At 37.1% G+C, this 22,410-nt stretch overlaps 1 protein-coding gene across 1 annotated transcript in view; it reads left to right on the forward strand.

The window, feature by feature from the left end:
• The window catches only part of LAMA2 (laminin subunit alpha 2), a 464,667-nt gene that overhangs the window by 303,820 nt on the left and 138,437 nt on the right, over positions 1 to 22,410 (forward strand). Inside the window, exons 23-28 of the mRNA XM_081941542.1 lie at positions 5,635 to 5,771; positions 10,010 to 10,246; positions 11,209 to 11,352; positions 17,771 to 17,950; positions 20,075 to 20,263; positions 20,349 to 20,482. Of these exons, the coding sequence (XP_081797668.1) occupies positions 5,635 to 5,771; positions 10,010 to 10,246; positions 11,209 to 11,352; positions 17,771 to 17,950; positions 20,075 to 20,263; positions 20,349 to 20,482 (1,021 nt within the window). The remainder of the gene's footprint in view (positions 1 to 5,634; positions 5,772 to 10,009; positions 10,247 to 11,208; positions 11,353 to 17,770; positions 17,951 to 20,074; positions 20,264 to 20,348; positions 20,483 to 22,410) is intronic.

Here is a 22,410-nt window from a genome sequence, read left to right on the forward strand (position 1 = left end):
CAGAATTAAACTAATCCATGGATCCGTATTTAGAGCACAATCCTAAATGCTCAGCCATATGTTATTTTCAGTGATGTTTATTTACAAATATATATGGATGGAAAGCTATCTTATTAAACAAGGAGCCTAGTTCTCTGCATGCCTGCTTAGAATTAAATAAAATTGAATTAAATGGGACCTTCTCTACCTTGCATATACGATTGCAATCTAAATGAAACCTTGGCTGAACTTGTCTGGTACTTTGAAGTCTATCTTCAAAACATCAAATAAGGCTCCTCCTATTCAAATTGTTGCACGTCCAATTTTTTGTTGTAACACTGAGTAATGAGAATCCTCGTCCTGATTATTCTGAAGTATGACAGTAGCCTCAAGGCTATTGAGGGAGAACTTAGTGTGATCCTTCTGTTAACTAGTGGAAAGCAAATTTTGTTGGTGAGATAAATGTGTTTTAAGATTTCTGCAGATTGTATTCAGAGCCATGGCTTAATTCTTGTATTGAGACCCTGTAAAGGAAGGGTGGACCTATAAAGGTGCGTTGATTGTCATGTAAATGTTCAAGCATGACAGCGTTTGGTAAGAATAAAATGTCATTTCTTGGATTCACCGAAAAGAAACCACATAAAATGAAAAATAAATGATAAAACTAGTATTAAAGAACTTAGCATAAAAGGAAATTGAACAAGCACACAAAGAATTACTGTGACTTTTCATTTTTGTGGCACTTGCAGGTCTGAAGAGCTGTTTTTTTGTTATGAAAACTTTCTATAACCATTTGTCACTGTTTGAATGACCATGTTTGATCCATCAACCTCCATTATTTTCACATGACATAGTGATGGAAATAAATGATGCACTGACAGTCAATGGATGCATCTAAAACGATGCATCAGCATGCAGACAAAAATAATCATCAGTAAACGAGGTACCACAATTCTGTGCAAAATGGACAAAAATGGCACAATCCTAATAGGTTCTAACAGCAATATACAACATCCTGATCTTTTCCATTCTTTCCTGGTGAACAATGTATGCTTTTGAGAAATATTCCTTGGACTCTGATAAAGTTCATACAGAAGTCCTTGAATGAGTATGATAATTGTGTATTCCTAGATTTTCTCTATTTGATCTAGAAATAGTTCAAACAATTGTGCTTATTTTAAAGCCAGTCTTGTTATGCTTCCTTTGTATGAGGTCGAATAAGAAAATAGGGTTGTTTTTTTCTTTTTATCTTTTAACGTAATGTTTTCTTTAAAAAGAAAATTAAAATTAAAATGAAATAATGAGCAGAGCAAACATTATGAATATCAGCTCCATACTAAAAGCTAAATATAGAAAACATATTGAGCCTGGTGTAGAAATGTTCTTGCAAAAAAAATGAATTCTATGTCAAGCTGTGTGCACAAGGATTATCTTTGTTTTCTCTGCCAAAGTGCAATTTTTACTTTGCAAGAAAAAAATGTGGACTTTAATGTCAGTCTTCCCCCAGCTTGTTGTAGCACTAACAATATGACTTGAAAATGATAACGTTGGTTCTTCAATATATTGCATAGGTGTATAACACATGCTGGTTCAGGAACTAACTGTGAGAAATTTCATCAGTGCATTGACCATGTTTGTGCCTAGTAGAGGAAAATCTGTGGGATCCTTGGTGCTCTATGGTGACTTATTATCCAACTTTGTAACAACATCCTACCGGTTTTTAAAACTTCCCCCTCTGTCTGTCTGTCTGTCTCTCTCTCTCTCTCTCTGTATATCTGTCTGTCTCTCTCTCTCTCTGTGTATATCTGTCTGTCTGTCTCTCTTTCTCTCTTCCTCCCTTGTGTGTGTGTGTGTGATGGTGAGTAAGTGTTTGTAAGATCACATAACTGGTCACCACATTACAAAAAAGATGTCAAGACTTTGGAAAAAGTGCAAAGAAGAGCAACTAAGGGCTTGGAGACCAAAAGAGGGTCCTTAATTTTTTTTAAAAAAAAGCATGATTAAGGGCCTGGAGACAAAAACGGTTGAAAGAATTGGGTATGGCCAATCTAGAGAAAAGAAGGGCTAGGGATGACATGGTAGCAGTATTTTAGGATTTGAGAGGCTGTCACAAAGAAGAGGGGGTCAACTTATTTTCCAACACACCAGGAGGCAAGACAAGAAACAATGGATGAAAACCACTCAAGGAGCGAAGCAAGCTGGAATTAAGGAGAAACTCCCTAATAGTGAGGACAAACTGTAGAACAGTTTGCCATCAGAAGTTGTAGGTACTTCGTCACTGAAACATTTTTTTAAAAAAAAGACTGGACAGCCACTTGTCTGAAAAAGTATAGGGTCTTCTGCTTGAGCAGAGGTTGGACTAGAAGACCTCCAAGGTCTCTTCCAACTCTATTCTGATTGTTTCATTGAATTGATTGATTGTAAGTGTGTAAGTATGTAAGTGGGTGGCCATATAAATTCTTTAAATAACTACATCTGTGTATGTGTGTGTTTGTGTGTGTGTGTATACGCATGTGCATGAAGGTACATATATATGTATGTATGTATGTATGTATATGTATATCTTCCTATCATTTTTACAGATGTACAGGGTCCAAAAATCAAATATTGATCCATTGGTCAGGAACTGGCTGATGTGCTTGTCACCTGAGCCTGACATTGCACACTGAGAAAGAGTGATTGGCCCAAACTCACCCAGCTACCTTTCATGCTTAAGGCAGAACTAAAACTTATCATTTCTTGGTTTCTAGCTTGGTGCCTTAAACACTGCACCAAATTGGCTCCTCTATGTATGTTTTATATATATGTTCTTCGAAGAACACAAAAATGCAGTCATAAAAGAAGAAAAAACTTCATCCCTTTTCCAGCACCTTAAAACAACAGGACATGAAATTGATTTTGAAGGAACCAAATTACTCTCCAAAACTGAACACTTCAACAAGAGAATAATTATGGAAGCTATCGAAATAGAGAAACACCCCCACAACATGAATAAATGTGATGATATCTCCTGCCTACCAGACATCTGGAAACTAGCCCTAGCCAATAAAGGAGGCCCAGCCACAAAAAACAACACAGGACCCAGAACACCAATCACCCTCACCAAACATCAATTCCATCAACCAATCAAGATGTGCTAACACAGCCAACCAATCCATTTAAAGCAACAAAGCCAACACTTCACACACACACACACACACACACACACACACACACACACCTATATTTATAGAAAAAAGGCAGCTTCGATCACGCTTTGCTCGCACAAGCACGAAGCCTGAAGATGATGAGTGTGACCTCGGTGAAACATCACCAAGATACTGTCAACCTTACACAGGAAAAGACCTGAATATGCCAAGACATGTATGTATGTATGTATGTATGTATGTATGTATGTATGTATGTATGTATGTATATGTGTGTGTCTGTGTGTGTTGTGTCACAACCCCTTGTATGCCCAAATATGGGAGGGAGCATACTGCTTCCCTTTTCTGTCTTTCAGCTCACCCTAGGAGCCATTCAGGCAGAAAGCCATTTTTTTGTTGCCTTGTTACATTTATTTATCTTTATTTATTTATCAGCACAAATGCAACATGTGTGTGTGTGTGTGATATCTCCTATTCCTGTGTTGTGCAATAGGCAGATAGGCATGGATATAATTTACAAATTAAAATATGTAGCCACTTCAAATGTGTGAATACTCTGCTGTTATTTAATTAGGTTGGAGTTAACAGAATTGGGTTTCTGGAGAATCAACTTTTGTTGTTGTACCTGATGTGAAAGTCTAAAAGCCCCAAATCTAAATTTCCTATCACTCAATGATTTGTCACTTCTAGTATAGTAAGACAGAACCATCATGGGTATCTTTTTTCACAGAGAAATTTACAGTTATATTAATGCCAATAACCTTTTAAAAAATGCATTTGAGATTAGAACTAAGTAGGGGTTCTTTATTCAGTGACGACCCCTCCGATAATGAGTTTACATGTGGAAATTTATTTTTAAAGTTAATTGCATTTTCAGTCATGAAATAGTGCCTGGTTTCCAATTTAAATATATAAAACTGTGGAGACTGATGATTCAAACTGTTATATCTTGCAAAACCAAATATGATTTAAGGATAGAGAAAAGAGAGAATTGGATTAGCTCTGCAGAATTGGTGGACGATTTTAAAAATATTATCTGTCTGTTATTTTCCCCAATTCTGCCTCACTGATTAATACGTTGCCCAGTTAAAACTCCATAGCAAGATAAAAGTACAATAAATACTGGGTTCTAACCTAAGATAATAATTTTGGTCAGGTTTTTTTTAACATCAAACCAATTATGTTGCAGTTATTTAGAAGTATTTCTGATTAGTTGTTATGGATTTCTTGCTAAGCACAAAGGTATAGGTTTGCTGTTTGCTTTCTTGGTAAACATTTAAAACAGAATTACTGTTTTTATATTCCATTCATTCTAAGAAAAAAGGTAAATGAATGGCTAGCATGCTAAGAACAGTAGGTTTTATCTTCTCTTATAAGATAAATAAGATATAAGTGCCCCACCATGCCTACCATCCTGTCCTACTGTCCCCGTTTATTTGTACTAATTTTCCTTTGTTCATGTCCATGTTTATACTTATACCTGTTATCTTGTACAGGTTTGACAAACTAAATAAATACAATAAATTATTTCTGAAAATTTGCTATTTGGAATGGGATCTGGACATCTATTCAACTGTTGAGAGAGGGGAGAATAAAGTAACCCTGGTTGAAGTTCATTCCCTGGGGAATATATCCCTAAGTGTGTGATTAACAAAACCTATTAAGGGTATATAAAGAAATAATTGCTTAAGTTCCCAAAGGTATCTTAAGGAATTCACATGCTAAGATAGAATGCTGAATTCTCAAATGAGGGAGAAAAGAAAAGAAGGAAGGACTCTTTCTGTAGGAAATGGACCGAAGGAAAGGACCTTAGAATCCTGCAGACAGGGAAGTTCTAAACCAATCCAAGTAGTCCTTGACTTACAACATTCAAAGTTACAACGGCACTGAACAAAGTGACTCATGATCATTTTTCGCACTTAAGTCACACCGCAGTATCCCTATGATCAAAATCCAGATGCTTGGCACGTGACTCCTATTTATGACGGTTGCAGTGTTCCAGGGTTATGGAGTCACTTTTTGCAACCACCTGACAGGCAAAGTCAATGGAGAAACCAGATTCAGTTAACAATTGTGTTACTAACTTTAACAACTGTGGTGACTCACTTAACAACTATGGCAAGAAAGATCTAAAATGGAACAAATTTCAGCAACAGAAATTTTGGGGTGAATTGTGATTGTTAGTCAAGGTCTATCTGTAGCTCATGCCACAAATGCCCTTAATGTGACCTAGGTTAAAAATTATTAAATGTTAATGCTTCCGGAGCTGTATTTTTGAATAATAATTCAAATGATAAACCCATTTCTTTGTCCTGCTTTCTTCTGGAACAGTAGTTACCATGACAGTATTGCATGTCACTGAGTTATTATATTACTAGCCCATGATTGGATAAACTTTCACGGAGAATAGTATCAAATGCCGAAAATTATTCTCTGCAATATATGTAGAGGAATGTATTCCATGTTTCAAAACGATTGTCTTTGTCTCTCTTCATCCTCTTCCATGAAGCTTGTCAATGTTCCCATCTTGGTAATAATTGTGACCCACATACTGGCCGTTGCATCTGCCCTCCCAATACTACAGGAAGCAGATGTGAAAAATGTGTATCGAATCACTGGGGTCATGATATTATCAGTGGATGCAAGGTGAGTGTTTCTTTTCTTTCATTTTCCCACTGTCTTAACTTTAGGAAGTTATTCCAGATAAAGTTGTCTTGTATGACTATATCCTTGAAGTTGTGTTTTAATTAGAACTGGCCTAGTATGCACAGAAATGTCATACATGTACATATTGTGAATCAGCTCTTATAGTCGAAAGCAAAAGAACATATAGTACCTATATATTTACACTTGGATACAATTTATCCCAATAAAGTGAAATGTTGCTAGCTGAGATCTTATTTTGTTTTAAACAAAAGGCATCACTTTTCTATGGATTATATTAATAATATTCCAAACATTTTACTCAAGGATAACCTTTTAAATTAAAAATAGTAGAGAAACTTAGAAGAGAGATCAGGTTAAAAACAAAGTTAGGTGACCAGTTGTAAGCTTCCACATATTATGTAGTTTTGCATTCATCTCAAAGTATTCATATTATATAACTGAAATAGATACTAGATACTATTATATAAATAAATTGGATAATGCTGATGTGCTATTTTTATTATATATACTGCATATACTATACTGATCTTCTTGGAGGTAGATGTGATAAAATATGAAGTATCCTTTTATTAAGATTTTTAAATATTTAATTTCCAAGTATTGTTTACCTTACCTTATTGCTCATCAATACATTTAATGGTAGTGAGTTGCACTGACAGTGTGAAATATAGCAATAGCACTTAGACTTATATACCGCTTTACAGCCCTCTCTAAGCGGTTTACAGAGTCAGCATATCACCCCCAACAATTTTGTGTCTTCATTTTACCCACCTCGGAAGAATAGAAGGCTGAGTCAACCCTGAGCCTGGTGAGATTTGAACAGCCAAATTGCAGGCAGCCGGCAGTCAGCAGAAGTAGCCTGCAGTACTGCACTCTAACCACTGCACCACTGTGGCTCAAGGTTATAAAGAAGCTATTGTTTATATTTGTCTAGCCCCAATCTGGATAAGGTTCCTTTTTGCTATAGGGTTTATAAGCATCTTGTACACTCTTATTTATTTTTACATCCTTGTTATTTCAATCCGAATTAGTTTCTCAAGAATACATTGAAAAATAAAGTTTGTAATCAGCTAAGCAAGCTGTGCAAATAATGATTACTAGCAACCAAAAGAGGGTTAAGTTAGTTTACAGTTGCACTAAATATGTGTCCTGAATGCAAGCAATCTTATCTATTTCTATGGTTGTTAATCCAGTTAATTAATGAGATAAATTTATTTTCTTTGGGGATTGTAAGGCTCCTCTTACGAAGCCTCTGTTTTTCTCCAGCATACCGATCACCAGTCTTCTGCAAAGCGGTTTAATGAGGGTGAAGACCCCTTTTTCAGTTCTGGGCTCTCTCATATCCCTCCTTGCCTTGTCTATTATCTGAGTGCATTAGTATGGCAGCTGCTATGGCACTCTCTAAATTAATAATGATCTGTCAGCCAAGTCTCCCATTTTAACGTATTTCAACTCATTTCTCCAAAGCCAGGTGCAAGTGCCCCCTTCTCTGTTTGAGCTTTTAGCGGAGCCAATTTCAGAGTCTCTCATAACTTACAGGCAAAGGAATATTGCATGAGGCTGCCTCCTTGCAAAACAAGCCTTAAAGCTGATTGTAATTTACTCTGCATATAGTGAACAATTTGCTCACAAGAGGTTATATCTGGTATTTCTCAATGTATAGTCTCTCCTGCTTCGTAGAATGCATAACTAGTGATTCTTAATTGCTCGTCACCCTGGATCCATTCAAGTCCATATTTGGGCTGCCCTAAAATGAAACAATATGGGTATTCCTCGACTTACGACAGTTCATTTAGTGACTGTTCGAAGTTACAACATTGCTGGAAAAAAGTGACTTCTGCTAATTTTTTACACTTAGCATACCATGGTGATGTAATCAAAATTCAGATGCTTGGCAACTGAGTCACATTTATAACGGTTGCAGTGTCCTCGGATCACGTGGTCCCCTTTTGCAACCTTCTGACAATCAAAATCAGTGGGGAATCCAGATTCGCTTAATAAACCTGTTTACTAATTTAATACGTTCAGCGATTCACTTAACAATGGTGTCAAGAAAGGTTGCAAAATGGAGCAAATCATGCTTAACAAATATTTTACTTAGCAACATAAATTTTGGGCACAATTGTGGTCAAGGACTACCCATAGAGCTCCTTCAAAATCTACTTCATATCACTTGGACTTCTGATAGAAAGGGAATATTGATAACATGATGGGGATATTGATTTGGGGATCCCCCCCCCGCTGAAAAAACCACAAAGGCTGCACTTCTTCAGTTTCAGCAAGGTCCCCATGCTTGTTCTTCTCCTAGCTTTGCCTAAAAAATATCCTGCTCTGATTTAATATTCTGTGCTCATAGGACAATATTGGACTATAATATGTACATAATGTTAAGTCTATGCAGGACTTTGAATTTGATCTTTGCAACTGCATGCCACACACTTGCATGATATAGCTTATAGAAACATTGATGGGCATATTATCTTTTTCATGGATATCTGTTAGCCTGGATTGTAGTAATGTTTTGATATTTTTATCGTTTATACGTATAATGATAGAAATATTTATATTCTAACTTATAAATCTACCTTCAACTACAATTGAATAATTTTCTTGTTTAAAACTCAGATTAATCCATGGGAAGATTTTAAGTTAATTTGAAACTTGCTCCATATTTAGTCTTGCAGACGTGTTTCAGTTCTATTCATTTGTTTCCCCCACCGATGTGAGAAGGATCTTTACTAGAGATCCATGAGGGCGAACCTGTGGCATGCATGCCACAGGTGGCACGTGGAATCATATCAGTTGGCATGGCAGTCCTCAGCTCTGGTGCTCATGTGTGTGCTGGCCAGCTGATTTTTCAGCCTTTCGGAGGGCCGGGGGAGGCTGTTTTCAATAAATGGGCAAACCGGAAGTTTGTTCCCGAACTTCCAGTTGAGCTGTTTTTTGCCCTTCCCAGGCTTCAGGAAAGTGTCCAGAGCCTGGGGTGAGCAAAAATTTCCCCCCGCAGGGGGCACATGCACACATGCGCAGGGGGAGGTCACGCACACATGCACAGGGGGAGGTCACGCACACATGCGCAGATGGGTGGTGGTGGTGGTTGTACACGTATGCGCAGGTGGGAGGGTTAGCCATCACTGCTATAGATTGAAAAGGATGTTTAGTACACAAATACTGAGGCTTACTAGAAAATATCTTACAGTATTAGTTTTTTTTCTAATTTATAAAAAGATTCCTGGTTTTAAAAAAAATCTTCTGAATGTGCATATTCATTATTTTTCTGATATGATGAATAAGATGGCTGGGGAATTCTGCATGGTGAAGTCCACTCATTTTAAAGTTGTTAAGGTTGTGAAACACTGGGCTAATATTTTACACATTCTGCTGATAGATGGTCCCAATTGTATACAACTCAAAGATTTTTTTTCCCCCACTTTGGGACTCACTCAGAGGCAAAATATCACATCTAATCCCCCCAGTATTCAGCTGCTTTACTTAAAAGAAACACAGTTCAAGTAATAACATTTATGAAAAATGAAATCAGTGCCTGCAAATGTTAACATCAATATGTTGATACTAACATGAATATATGGATAACTATCAGTGATAGTGTTCTGTCCCGTGATTCCAATGAATATGCAGACACAGGCTTGGCTGTCTGCCACAACTAATTACAGAGATAAAACCACTCCTTGGCTAGGAGCCTAGAACGCTATCTTCAAGAAACCAAGATTAGACTTAGGGAATGCTTTCTCAACGGCTAGTAAAACGGACTGTTGTTTCCTGCAAAGATTCCCCTCCTGTCGCTCCAGCTATAAACTCTTTGGGAGGGGCCACAACCTTAGCCAGCTGATCCCCACTTCCTTCTATGACATCTTCTCCACAGCTGTTCCTTTCTCCTCTCAGCTCTACGCACACGCACATCAGGGACAACCTCTTTCTGTTCCTCTTCACTGCTCCCTAACTCAGATGCCACCTGGTGGCCAACAGGCCTCTTTAGTTCCTGCTCTGACTCCAAACACCCTCCAGTGTCTTCCTCATCCTCCAGAGGCAGTCCCATAATGGTCATCGCTGTCAGAGTCCACCAACAGCTCAGCCGGCCGCTCTTGGGCCACAACAGATAGCTGCAGTCATTTTTTGAGTATACTGTGTTAAAACAGAAATCTTTCAAATGTTTCCCTCTCTAAAACAAGCTAACTTTATTTATTTTTTTGCTCTAGGCCTGTGACTGCAGCGTAGCTGGATCCCTTAGTTTCCAGTGTAACCCTGATACTGGCTGCTGTTTCTGTCGTCCAGAATTCTCTGGCGATAAATGCACTGAATGCCGACTAGGCTATCGGAATTACCCACAATGCATTGCCTGTGAATGCCTAGTAGCGGGGACCCAACCCCAGACTTGCGATTCGGAAATGGAAAAGTGCTCTTGTGCTGAACATACAGGACAGTGCACATGTAAAGTAAGAAGATGGGGTTTTCAGTCTCTTATATGTATTTCTGTTTTTAACCTGTCTCCTTGTAGTACCTTCTCTTTAGATCAATCAGCAGCTTAAACTAAATGAAAGAAGTGTGCTTGTGTTAGCCATACACTCAAAACATAGAATGTAAGTGTCATTTATTTCAGTAATTCTTAAATTCAAGGAAGTGGCAGCATTAGCCATTCCTTGCTGATCTGGAGTGGGGGAGCAGAGGATAGCTGGATCTAGTTAATATTCGGAAGGGAGACCATTGGAATTTCCCAGGGGTTTAGAGTAGCATGCTGAGAATCCAGTCAACAGAAAACCACTTAATGATCACTGCCAAAGGAAACCATGTGGAAAACTCTGTGGAGTTACCAAATAATCAAGGTTGGCTCATAGAGGATTTTATCATAACATTATAGCTCAACCTTCCCCAATGTGGTGCTGTCCACATTTCCATTCAGGAGCAAAACAGCTGTCATTCCCCCCTGTTGGCTGTGCTCAAGTTCTGTTGAATTGCTGTGCTGTCTTAGGGAAGTAATGCAAAGCAACCTTTCAGCAACTTTCAAAAAATATTCTTCCCGTGCATTGAAAAGCATTCTCCTTCTATGTAGCCTGGTGCTGATGGTTATAATAAGCTACTTTGGAGTTTAGCCATTGTGAACTCCGTTTCTCATTAAGGCTCAGTCAGAACCCAGGTCTCCCGCTTCTCAGTTTCCCCAAATCAATTTTTTTAAAAAAAAAACAGAGGCAGGTAAAGAGTGTTTTAAAAATGATAGGATCCTGAATGTGGTAGCTACTGAGCTTAATTCTGCAAAAGGCATCTTATTACCACGTATCTTCGTCCTAGTAGTTGTGTAATTTAAGACTTATTTGATAAGCTAGGCACCAAAGTAGAATGTAAAAAAAGAATGATGATCATTTCTAAAGCTTTCTCTTCTTCTTTTTTTTTTTGTGAACAGATGAATGTGGAAGGCGTCAACTGTGACAGGTGCAGACCTGGCCGATTTGGACTCTCTGCCAGAAACCCACTTGGCTGCAACAGCTGCTACTGCTTTGGCCTGACATCAGAATGCAGTGAGGCAAAGGGACTGGTCCGTGTGTGGGTGAGTACAAGTCTGCTGAGCCATGTAATGCGATCATGTTGTTTCCTGCTGATATCTTTTAGTCAGACACAGAGATGAAGATAGGAAGTATAGGAAAGCATTTAAGCAATTTCTCCCCTGTGTATTTTGAGAACTGGATAGAAAGTCATGTTCCATTGAGCAATCGGGGTCAAAATGTTCCAAAGAAACCTCAGATTGAATAATAACAATAATAAATGTCAAGCCCTTGAGTAAAGCTATTCAAATCCAGAAAAGGAAGACATAATGAAAGGGATAAAATCCATGTGAAGTTTAACAATCTTGGCCGTTCAAATTCTGAAAAATTTTTCAGTTTTATCTAGTGGACTATGCGAGTTTGCAATCCTATTAAGAGAACCTGTGTGATTTAAGGCTTGCAATTTCCTTTTAATTTTAAAAACAAATCAACCATTGAAAAGTATTGCTTTAATATTTTTATTGTCTCTGGAAAACAGATATTTTCCACCAGTTTCTAGCATGGTGGTTGCAGATTAGTCATTCTACATGGAGTCTCCTGAATCAGGCAGCATAAACATCTTTGCAGTAAAAAGAAATGTAATAAAAATACTGATTACTAGGACTGTGCAAAGCTGTTGCATATTAGCTCAAACAAAGCTAATATTTCTTTGGATGCAGCTGCTCCCAAATATCTCTGCATTTATGCTGCAGCTATTAAAGCATTTGTCAGGCCCCAAAACACTACTGTGTTTCCCCGAAAATAAGACCCTGTCTTATCATTTTTTGCCACCAAAAATGCACCAGGTCTTATTTTCGAGGGGGATGTTGTCCACTGACTCATTCACTTGCCTGTGTCACCCCTGACTTCCTTTTCACTGTCAGAGGCCTTCAGGAATTTCTTCAGGTTGGCAAGAGATCTTTCCTGAAGATCTCTGCAGCCAATAACAGAGCTCTGGATCAATTCAATTATCCAAAGATAAGTAGTAGGGCAGCTCCATCACTCCCAATCCTAACTTAATTTTTACCCATGCACCCTGGAGTGGGCGGGATCTTAATTAGGGCTTATTTTGGGGGAAGAGTTTATATTTGGCGCACATGTAAAAATCAAGCTAGGGCTTACTTTCTGAGTAGTTTGTATTTTTGGGGAAACACGGTATGTGGTGATTATTCTAAGCTAGGTTTTTTATTGTTTTCACACCTATACACAAACTCTTGCCAAACTGAAGTTTTCTACTATCTGCATTTACCATATACTCTGAGCAATATTAGGAAAGGGCTGTCTTCACCCTCTTACTCTCACACAAAATATCTGGACTGAGTTGTCTCTTATTCCTCTAGAATGTACCACTTTCTTCTGGAAATCCTTACTACTATATTCCATCAGATTATCTCACCAAAACCACAGTTGCTTTAATGATTATTTCAAAGTTGATGACAAATAAATTAAATTAAAACTTCCAACAATAACATCAATTTTAATGTTGAAAAATTGTACTAGGAGGAGAGAAATTATAATAAGTTATTGACGGATTATGTGCCATCAAATTGTTTTTAACTTCTAGTAACCACATAGATAGAATTTCCATCCATCATTATCTCCATGACCTGATCTTTCAGGTCTTCAAATAGTTTGTCCATTGTCACTGTAATTGACTCTATCCATTTTGTCGTCTTATTCTTTTTTCCTTCTACCTTTCCCGTTAATAAAGACCTCTTCAGAAAGCTAGGTCTTCACATCATGTGTCTGAAATAGGATAAGGTGACCCTGGTCTTTTGTGCCCTGATTCTGAGTTGATTTGTTCAATGATTCATTGTTTTACTGGGTGTCCATGGTATTTTTGAAGTGTTCTCCAACACCAAATTTCAGAAATGTCACCTATAATCTCCTATTGTGATTCTTCAACTTTCATTCCCATAGAATGTCATAGGGAATACCATGGATTCTATTATTTCTCTGACATCCTACTCTAAACAGCATGAGAAGTTAGACTCCAAATCCAAAATTTAAATTTGGCTCTTTTTCTTGGAATTATCCCTTGGGACTTAATGAGATTTTCAGGTAGTCTTAATAAGTCAAGAGAAGAAGATAAGGTCAACATTGAAGTTCCTAAATAAGCTACTCAAGATTTGGAGAAGTTTCACATACAACTGTAAAAAACTATGGCCTAAGTGATGATTTAGATATGAGCAAGCTATTACTGATGAAGCATCCATAGACATTTCAAATGTCATTCTATCTTATTAAATAGAGATTTCAGTTTGGAGCAAGGCATGGCTGAGAGGTTGATTTCCAGGGGATGTGAAACATGAGACAGCCAGAGTTTACATGAATTTTTAAGTCTTGATTTTTTATTATATTAACTGTCTTTTGCAGCAAATTATTTTGAAACTATCTTGGGTTGCTTAAAAGGATGACAGCAAATGAATAAAAGAAATAGAAATCTTATAAATTATCTGAAAACCCTGCAAATAAAAGTTAGTTACAATATTGTGTTGGTGTATTAAAGGTTATACACAAGTATGTGGGCTTTTTAACATTTAGAAGCTTACAACTGAACATAAACTAACTGGAAGATTGTGAAATTTGCTCTCTAAACTAGACCATGTTTCAGGAATATTACAAAAAGGGGAATTTGAAATTTCAGACTATGCTTTTAAAGTAATAGTCTCATTTTTGTAGAGCTCCTGCAGGCACTTACTGAAAGGTGTTTGGAAACTGAACTGATAAAGGAAAGGTTCAGGTTTTAAAACTATGGTTCAACCTACAGATGATTACAAATAAAAAGGGGTTATGTCCACTAACTGAAGATGTTGATCTGTATATTAAATCTTTAAAACAGTCAAGAATTGCTGGGGAGGGGGGTTCCCCAGGGCTGTAACCCCAATAAAGTCTGGTGACCAGGGCAGTGATATGAATCAAAAGGAAAAGGAAAAACACACCGCATGTGAATGGTCTTTTAGCTCGTATCACTCTTTGACAGATATTATCATAGATAAGAGAACCTCCAATATTCCAAATGTTGCTGAGGAGACAGCTGTTGGTGAGAAACACTAAATGCCAATCCCTTCCTGCCACCTAGCTTTGGGATCCTTGTTAGCAAATGAGGCAAATTTGAGGGTTCATATGATTCCTTCTTTGCAAAAGAATATAGAAGCCTTGGGAGAACCACATATGGTTTTTAATTTTTCCATCAAGTAGTCATCTGATTTATTATTACTGAAAGATTTTCCTATCTACTTCAAATGATCTACTGACAATCCTTATCAAATGTGTCAAGACTGGACCACAGTAAAACATAGTATAGTATTTGATACGGTAATATCTTAGTAATCTACAACCATCCCCAAATCTAATTTATATAGCCACTCATCTCACCTTTTCCAATTATCTAACCACCCACCTCATAACAAGTGACCATAAACAATGTATCGCAAAACTAAAAAATATCTAAAATAATTACCATGAACAAATATTAAAAATATTAAAAATGCTATAAAGCAGGTAAAACAAGAATAGACAAAAATATGTTGTTAATAGTAATAAAAGTAACATCACTAGTTCATATCCTTACCTCAGGGAGGGGGAGAAGATTCCACAGCATAGGAATTTAACTGATTTCTTGTGGCTGAAATGGTAATATTGTATAACTTATTCAATACACTTTAGAGATATAAAAAGAGCAATCATGTGTTTCTTTACATGGAAGTAAGTCCACTGTATTGAATGGGACTAACTCCCTAATGTTAAAGAGCACAGACTTGCATAATCAAAGCTTCACCTCTCCTGTATATCTTAGGAAAGTAGAAATGTGCATGATTTAAAATGTCAATTTAAAATTTCCCTAATGATCAATTATCCCTCTTTTCACTTCTCATATTTAAATGAGGCTTGCAGTTTCACTCGGCAATGTCTCTGAGCACTTACAACTTCTAAGTATTCCGGTCCTATTTTAGAACAGTGAAGCGCAACTGGCAAATTTTCTGATGTAGAAGTACCATGAATGGAGCCGTATATTTCAAATAAACCAGTTTCTTGCTGATTAGCATGTTTAATGCATGGGATCCAGGAACACCTCCAGAGGCGAGGCAGGCACTTCGCTTCATTTTGGCATTAGCATTTCAAAGAAGCGTGTTACTGAATCTGCTGGAAATATTGCAGAGAAAGAATAATGTCAATCCAGGAATTTTTCTCAGCCCTTATTCTGTGACGTTCCATAAAGGAACAGATGCTTTTATGAATGGTTTTCTTTGCTTAATTTAATTGGTATGAATGACATACGGTAGATACTTGTAATTATTTATTTCTTCAATTTATAGAGCCACCCGTCTCAAGTACATGACTCAAGTAAATGACTAAAAACAAATAAAATATAAACAAATATTAAAATAAAACAAGAAATAAAGCACATAACAGATAGAGAATCATAAAAAGCCCTCAAAATAACCATCCAATGCCTAGGGCTCTGTCACCAAACCAGGTTTATTTAGAACATAAGATAATAGAGTTGGACGGGACCTTGGAAGTCTTCTAATCCAACCCCCTGCTTGGCAGGAGATCCTTTTGTCAACGTTCCAAACATCATCCAAAATTAAATCAGAGTTCAAGGCAAAGTAATAATCAAAGTTCCAATTTATTAAGAGAGACGTGTTGGCACATCTGTGGAAAACCCGAATCTGAAAGTTTCCTGGGTTTTCCACCCAGTTGACAGTTCATGATCTTGCCTCCACACCCACAAGTCCATCACATAGTCCAATCTTACACTGCCACGCTGGCATTTCCACCCATCTAGTTCCAGGTGCAGAGACAAAGAATGACCTTCTAGAAAGGAATGTTTTATTTCAAGAACAACACGTTCTACTCCTTACTATTCCCCCTCCCAATTACCCCACTAATGAAACAGCATAGTAAAATAATAGAGAGTGTGGCAGGCCAAAGATTCTAAAAGGAGTATGACTGCAGGCCTGACACCTTTACCTTTTCAGATAAATGATTGTCCAGTCTCTTTTTGAAATCCTCCAGTGATGGAACACCACAAAGTCTGAAGGCAAGTTGTTCCATCGGTTTATTGTTCTCACCATTAGGAAATATCTCCTTAGTTTTAGGTTGCTTCTCTCCTTGGTTAGTTTCCATCGATTCTTTCTCATCTTGACTTTTAGTGGTTCGGAAAATAGTTTGACCCCCTTGTCTTTGTAGGAGCCCCTCAAATATTAGAACACTGTCATATTCCCTCTAGTCCTTCTTTTCATTAAACTAGATATGCCCAATTGTTGTAACCATTCTTCATACGTTATAGCATCCAGCCCCTAATTATTCTTGTTGCTCTTCTCTGCACCCTTTCCAGAGTCTCAACATCTTTTTTGTATTGTAATGACCAGAACTGGATCCAGTATTCCAAGTGTGGAATACTTGGAATACAAAATATTTATTTTGTATAGTGTAAGAGAATACAACATTAATGCATAAAAAACACAAAAACAGACCCACTTTTTTTCACACATAGAAAACCCAAACTAGGTCTTCAAAGTCTTTAAAAAGGCTAACAAGGTGGGGTCAAACTAATGGGAGAGATGCTATTCCAGGAGGTGGATACCATGGCACTCCACCAGCCAACCCTCCTTGACTGATGGTACCTGTCATATGCCTGTCTTGATGGATCAGACAGGACACATAAAAACAACCAGGAAGAGACATTGCCATAAACCGTTGTCATCCATTTAAAACTAACTATCAGCATCTTTAATTGCATCTGTAAACAAACTGGTATATTCTGTTTCTTATACAGACTCGTGGTTACTATATACAACTACTATCTATTTATGTATTTTGGATGGGTGATAGGCCCAAGTATTAATTACACTTAATATTCGGTTATTTCTGATTTCTATGATTATTTTTGTAATTGCAAATCTTTAGTGATGGATAGGGTCACAGTGCCCATCAAACAGATGCAATCTAGGCATCCTCTAAACTCACAACTCTTGCTCAAGGAGCTAGTGGCAGTTGTGGCTAGGAGGGCCTTTTCATAGCTTTCTGCTGTGTGCGAGTTACACCCATTCCTGAAACCTGGAGGCTCTGTTCCCATGCCCTAGACTTCTCCAGATTGGACTCTATATAGGGATGCCCTTGAAGAATGCCATGGGGTAGGTTGTGTGGATGGGGTAGATTGTGGGGATGCTCCTAGGCCAGCGTACATTAAATTTCTGCTCCATGAGCTGCTTTGGCTGCCAGCTTGCTTCTGAGTCTAATTCAAGGTGCTGGTTTACATCTTTAATGTTTCATGTATTTTATTATTATATCTATTTCATTATATATTAGTCATTACAGTATGTATTTTATGTAGATGTCATTGTTTGATAAATATTTTAACAATAACTTTCTATAGAACAGAGTTTAAGACAGAGATAGAGATAGATATTGATCCAACCCTTTATTCTCATTTAGTTGACTCTGAAGCCAGACCAGGTTGTCCTTCCTTTGGTTGATGAAAATGTCCAGCACCAAACTACCAAAGGGATTATATACCAATATCCAGAGACAATTGCAAATATTGACTTGGTAATGCAGGATCTACATTCAGAACCATTTTATTGGAGACTTCCAGAACAATTCGAAGGAAAGAAGGTAAAAGATGGGAATTCTAATTGCAGTTTATATTTTGTCATTTCTTTTCTCCCCCCCCCCCAACAAAGATTAGAAAGAACTTGAAAGTACTAATGAAAAGTTACCATTTTATTGTCACAATCATAACTATTAATTCTTTCTAATTGTTTTCCATTAAAAGAGAAACCAGATAATGAAATATTATTCATTTTATTATTATCAAGCTAATTAACAGAATTAAAAGAATTAAAAATATAGCGTAACCTCATAATTAATCATCATGGTAGTAAGGAAAAAGAGAAAAAAGGAAATGAAAAGGAGTTTTGGAGTATCATGTTACAAATAGATTATCTCCCCCTCTAAATAATCCTATTGTTTAAAAAGCTTTTCCTTGTCTCTTTGTCAGGAAGAAACCCCTGCTAAAACTTAATTCAAATAGTGACATGTCTACAATCCACAGCTTAAAGCCATGTATCGTTTTGTTTTTCTAATATTTTATAATTCTTCTTCAGGCAGTCTCTCTACGTGAAAACAAAACTAAATAACGAATTCTGTTAGAGACCTTCATTGGAAAGTATGACTTTTAGGCAGGTCTAATTTTTTTTTAGCCCATGACTCTGTAATATTATTTTGCTAAGGATAATATAAAGGATGCGGTGGCTCAGTGGCTAAGACACTGAGCTTGTCGATCAGAAAGGTCAGCAGTTCGGCGGTTCAAATCCCTAGTGCTGCGTAATGGAGTGAGCTCCCGTTACTTGTCCCAGCTTCTGCCAACCTAGTAGTTTGGAAGCACGTAAAAATGCAAGTAGAAAAATAGGAACCACCTTTGGTGGGAAGGAACAGCATTCCATGCACCTTCGGTGTTTAGTCATGCCAGCCACAGGACCACAGCGACATCTTCGGACTGTGCTGGCTCTTCAGCATTGAAACAGAGATGAGCACCACCCCCTAGAGTCAGGAACAACTAGCACATCTATGTGAGGGGAACTGAACCTTTACCTTAAGAATAATATCAGAGCTATAGCTAAGATACCTGATATCTAAAGGAAAGCTATATAGATTTTTAAATTTTTTTAGAATATAGATGTATGATATACTCAAAAAGTTAAAATCATGAGGGGAACAAACTGTATTTGTTTCAAAGCTTCCTGTAGTACTTGAATAATTTCCTTTAATTATCATGATGAATAGAATAGACCTGAAGCTGAGGAAGTAGTATTTTGATAGTAGGAAAAGAGGTATAATAGTATGATAATCCAAGTGCTTGTGTCACTTGACCTTATTTGTGTTATGATTATCCAGTCCCAAACTCAATTGCCTTTTAGTTGATCTAGCCTTATCAGCTATACAGAGATACGAAATAATACCCTTAAGAAGCATAAAAGTTCCAGCAAGATAGGCACATTGATGGAAGAGTACTGAGATTCCCATAATGGATGAATGGATTGTAAACATGTAAGAATTGGTAGAAACAGTAAAACTGACATATTTGGTCAAGGGGGAAACAAGCATTTTTTTAAAAAAAATAGAAAACTTTTATGGATTTTTTTTTGCTAAAAGAAGAAAAAAGTAAAAACATGATTTTTTTGAATTTAATAATTGAAAATATAAAAATTGGAAAGTTGGAAGTCAATATATTTCATAACCTTGGTTTTTATTTTGCTTTCCCCCCCCCCATCTTTTTTCTTCTTCTTTTTCCTTTACATTTGACTTTCATTGTACATAAAATTCATAATAGAGAATGGATAATATGGGAACTTTTATGCTATAAATTTAAAATATATAGCATAAAAGTTCCCATATTATCCATTCTCTATTCTAGATTATCCTAGTTGCAGGAAATATTTCAAATTGAAAAAATATCTGGTATTTGAGGTATGCACAGAAAAAAAAACATTCCTGCTTGTTTTTTAAATAGACACGGGAAATAAAATCCATAATCTCATTTTATTTCATTATATAGTTCTTGTAATTTGTATTTGATACAATGAAAATCATAACTTTAATCATTTAGTTCATGCTTCTTCAGGAATTCTTCAGAGCATCTTCAGATACTCACCATAATATTATTTTTCTTATTTCTTTGTATTTCATTTTGACAGCCTGTCTATATTATTATTTATATGGTGTCTTCTTCTTTGTTAGCTGATGGCTTACGGAGGAAAGCTGAAATATGCTATCTTTTTTGAAGCAAGGGAAGACACAGGTTTCGCAACTTACAATCCCCAGGTCATAATCAGAGGCGGGCTTCCCACACACACACGAATTATTGTCAGGCATGTGGTCGCTCCTCTGAATGGCCAGTTGACAAGGCATGAGATAGAAATGACAGAGGTAATTTTTCATTCCAATCTGTTTTGTCATTAGCCCTTTGGAAACAGTTAAATCATTAGCATTCCTGTCATGACTTCCTTTTCAGCATGAGTGGAAATACTATGGTGATGATCCAAGGATCACACAGACTGTGACCCGTGAGGATTTCATGGATGTCCTGTACAACATTCATTACATACTTATCAAAGCAACTCATGGCAGATTCATGAGACAAAGCAGGTAAGCCTTTTATATGATGTAATCAGTAATACTAAATACTAGTATCAATCATCAGGGATTGATTCATTTTCACAGGAAAATCATAAGGCACTCCTCTACACCGTGTTATTTACATGGAGATCCATGATCTTAAACTTGCCAATCTATGTAAGATTCCAGCTTTCTTTAGCCATAGTAAAAGGAAAATAGTAATCTTGTCAGAAGATGAAAATTCCCATAGGGCTCAAAACCTAGAAATTATTCTAAAAGTCAACTTTGATTAATGATGATCAAATCAAATCAGCAAAGTCAAAGCAGCCAAGCAATCTTATCATGGCAGAGCACCTTGTCCCAACTTTGAAGATTCTTTCTTCTACTCTCTTAAATTGTGAGCCATGTAATTTGCCAAGGATTTTGCATCTCCTTCTTGCTTTTTTTTGCCTCAGAAGTTAGCCTGCACTTGTTTCGATTCCCTTTAACCTGTTCTGGTAATGTCCAGCTGTCCATGAACTAATTGGTTTAACTCAGTACTCACCTCTCTCACATTATTGCCTGCCCAAAGTCTGATGTGTACTTTTAGTAAAATCTCTGAATAGCATCATATTTATTTCTAAGTGCCTAGTTTATTTACATGTTCTAGAATGAAAAAAGACCCAACCTCTCTGGCACCTCTCACCAGCAATCATCATCCTGATCAGCACAGATTAGCTCCAGGATTAACATCAGGCCAACAATCAAGTAAACAATACCCCAATCAAGAAATTGCCAAAGAAGTCAACAGCTAACAGCCCAACCACATAATCTCTCTAAGACACACACCCCACCCACTGACAGGGCAAGCCACTAGAACAAGGGTTGGCAACCTTAAACATTCAAAGAGCCACAAAGGTCCTAACTGGAAGCCCCCCATTCAATTCTGGAGTCAACCGGAAGTCCGGTTACCACACCATAGAGTCTCCTCCTAATGTGGCATCCTTTTTCCTCTACCTGTCCTAACCGAAAGCCCTTTCAATTGTGGAGCTCCCCCTGGCGTGCTATGCTTCCCCCTCCCAACCAGAAGCTCCTCTCAAAATTGTGGTGCTGACCAGTGACAGGGAGCCATAGCAGAAGGATGCTGATCCCTGCACTAGAGTATAAATTGACCACAAAGCACACTCCTTACTAGCATTGATTATGTTTCCTAGTTTGAGGAATGAAACATCAGCAAGAAAACAAGCAAGCTCAGAGAGCACCAAGGGCCATTCACTTCAACCATGAACTACAAATATTATCCTTTATTGAAAAAAGTGTGCCATATTGGCATTATGTATGTTTTATCTATACTTTCTGGGCTGATTTAGGAAGAGCCATATACAAGTATGATGAAAAACTCATCTAATCTAGCATTCTTATAGCATTTTTATAGGAACCAAACCAACTAAATGTCCATGAGAAGCTAAATAGTATCTCATGAGTATAACAGCATTCTTTTGCTATTATCTCTCAGGAATTGGAATTTTCTGTGACACTGGGTCATTGTAACTGATAATCTCAGTACCACTATCTTCTACAAATTTGTCTAATTCTTGTTAAAGTGTCCAAGTCAATAGCCATAAGTGCATCTTAATAGTAACATTTTGCATAGATCAATTATATACTGTGAGAGTAAGCACTTCTTTTAATGACAATGTAATTGAGTAGTTATTATTTAAAAGGTAAATAGTGGAGTACTGCAATTCACACAATCCGAGATGTATTAATCATTTTTCTTCATTGATTTTTATTTATGTTTTCTAAAATGTGACATTTGTAACAGTTATCTAGAAAAATATGAAAAAAGACATACTGCTGTAAAATAAGAGGATTTGAAATCAGTAATTAGGACACATTTATTCACAACTCTATGCTTTCTATTGCCCTTCCTCCTTGCGGGGATTCCAGATCTCCCCATATTCAAAAGTGTTATCCTT

This window comes from Natrix helvetica (genome assembly GCF_964273705.1).
Source record: "Natrix helvetica genome assembly, chromosome: 2".
NCBI lineage: Eukaryota > Metazoa > Chordata > Lepidosauria > Squamata > Natricidae > Natrix > Natrix helvetica.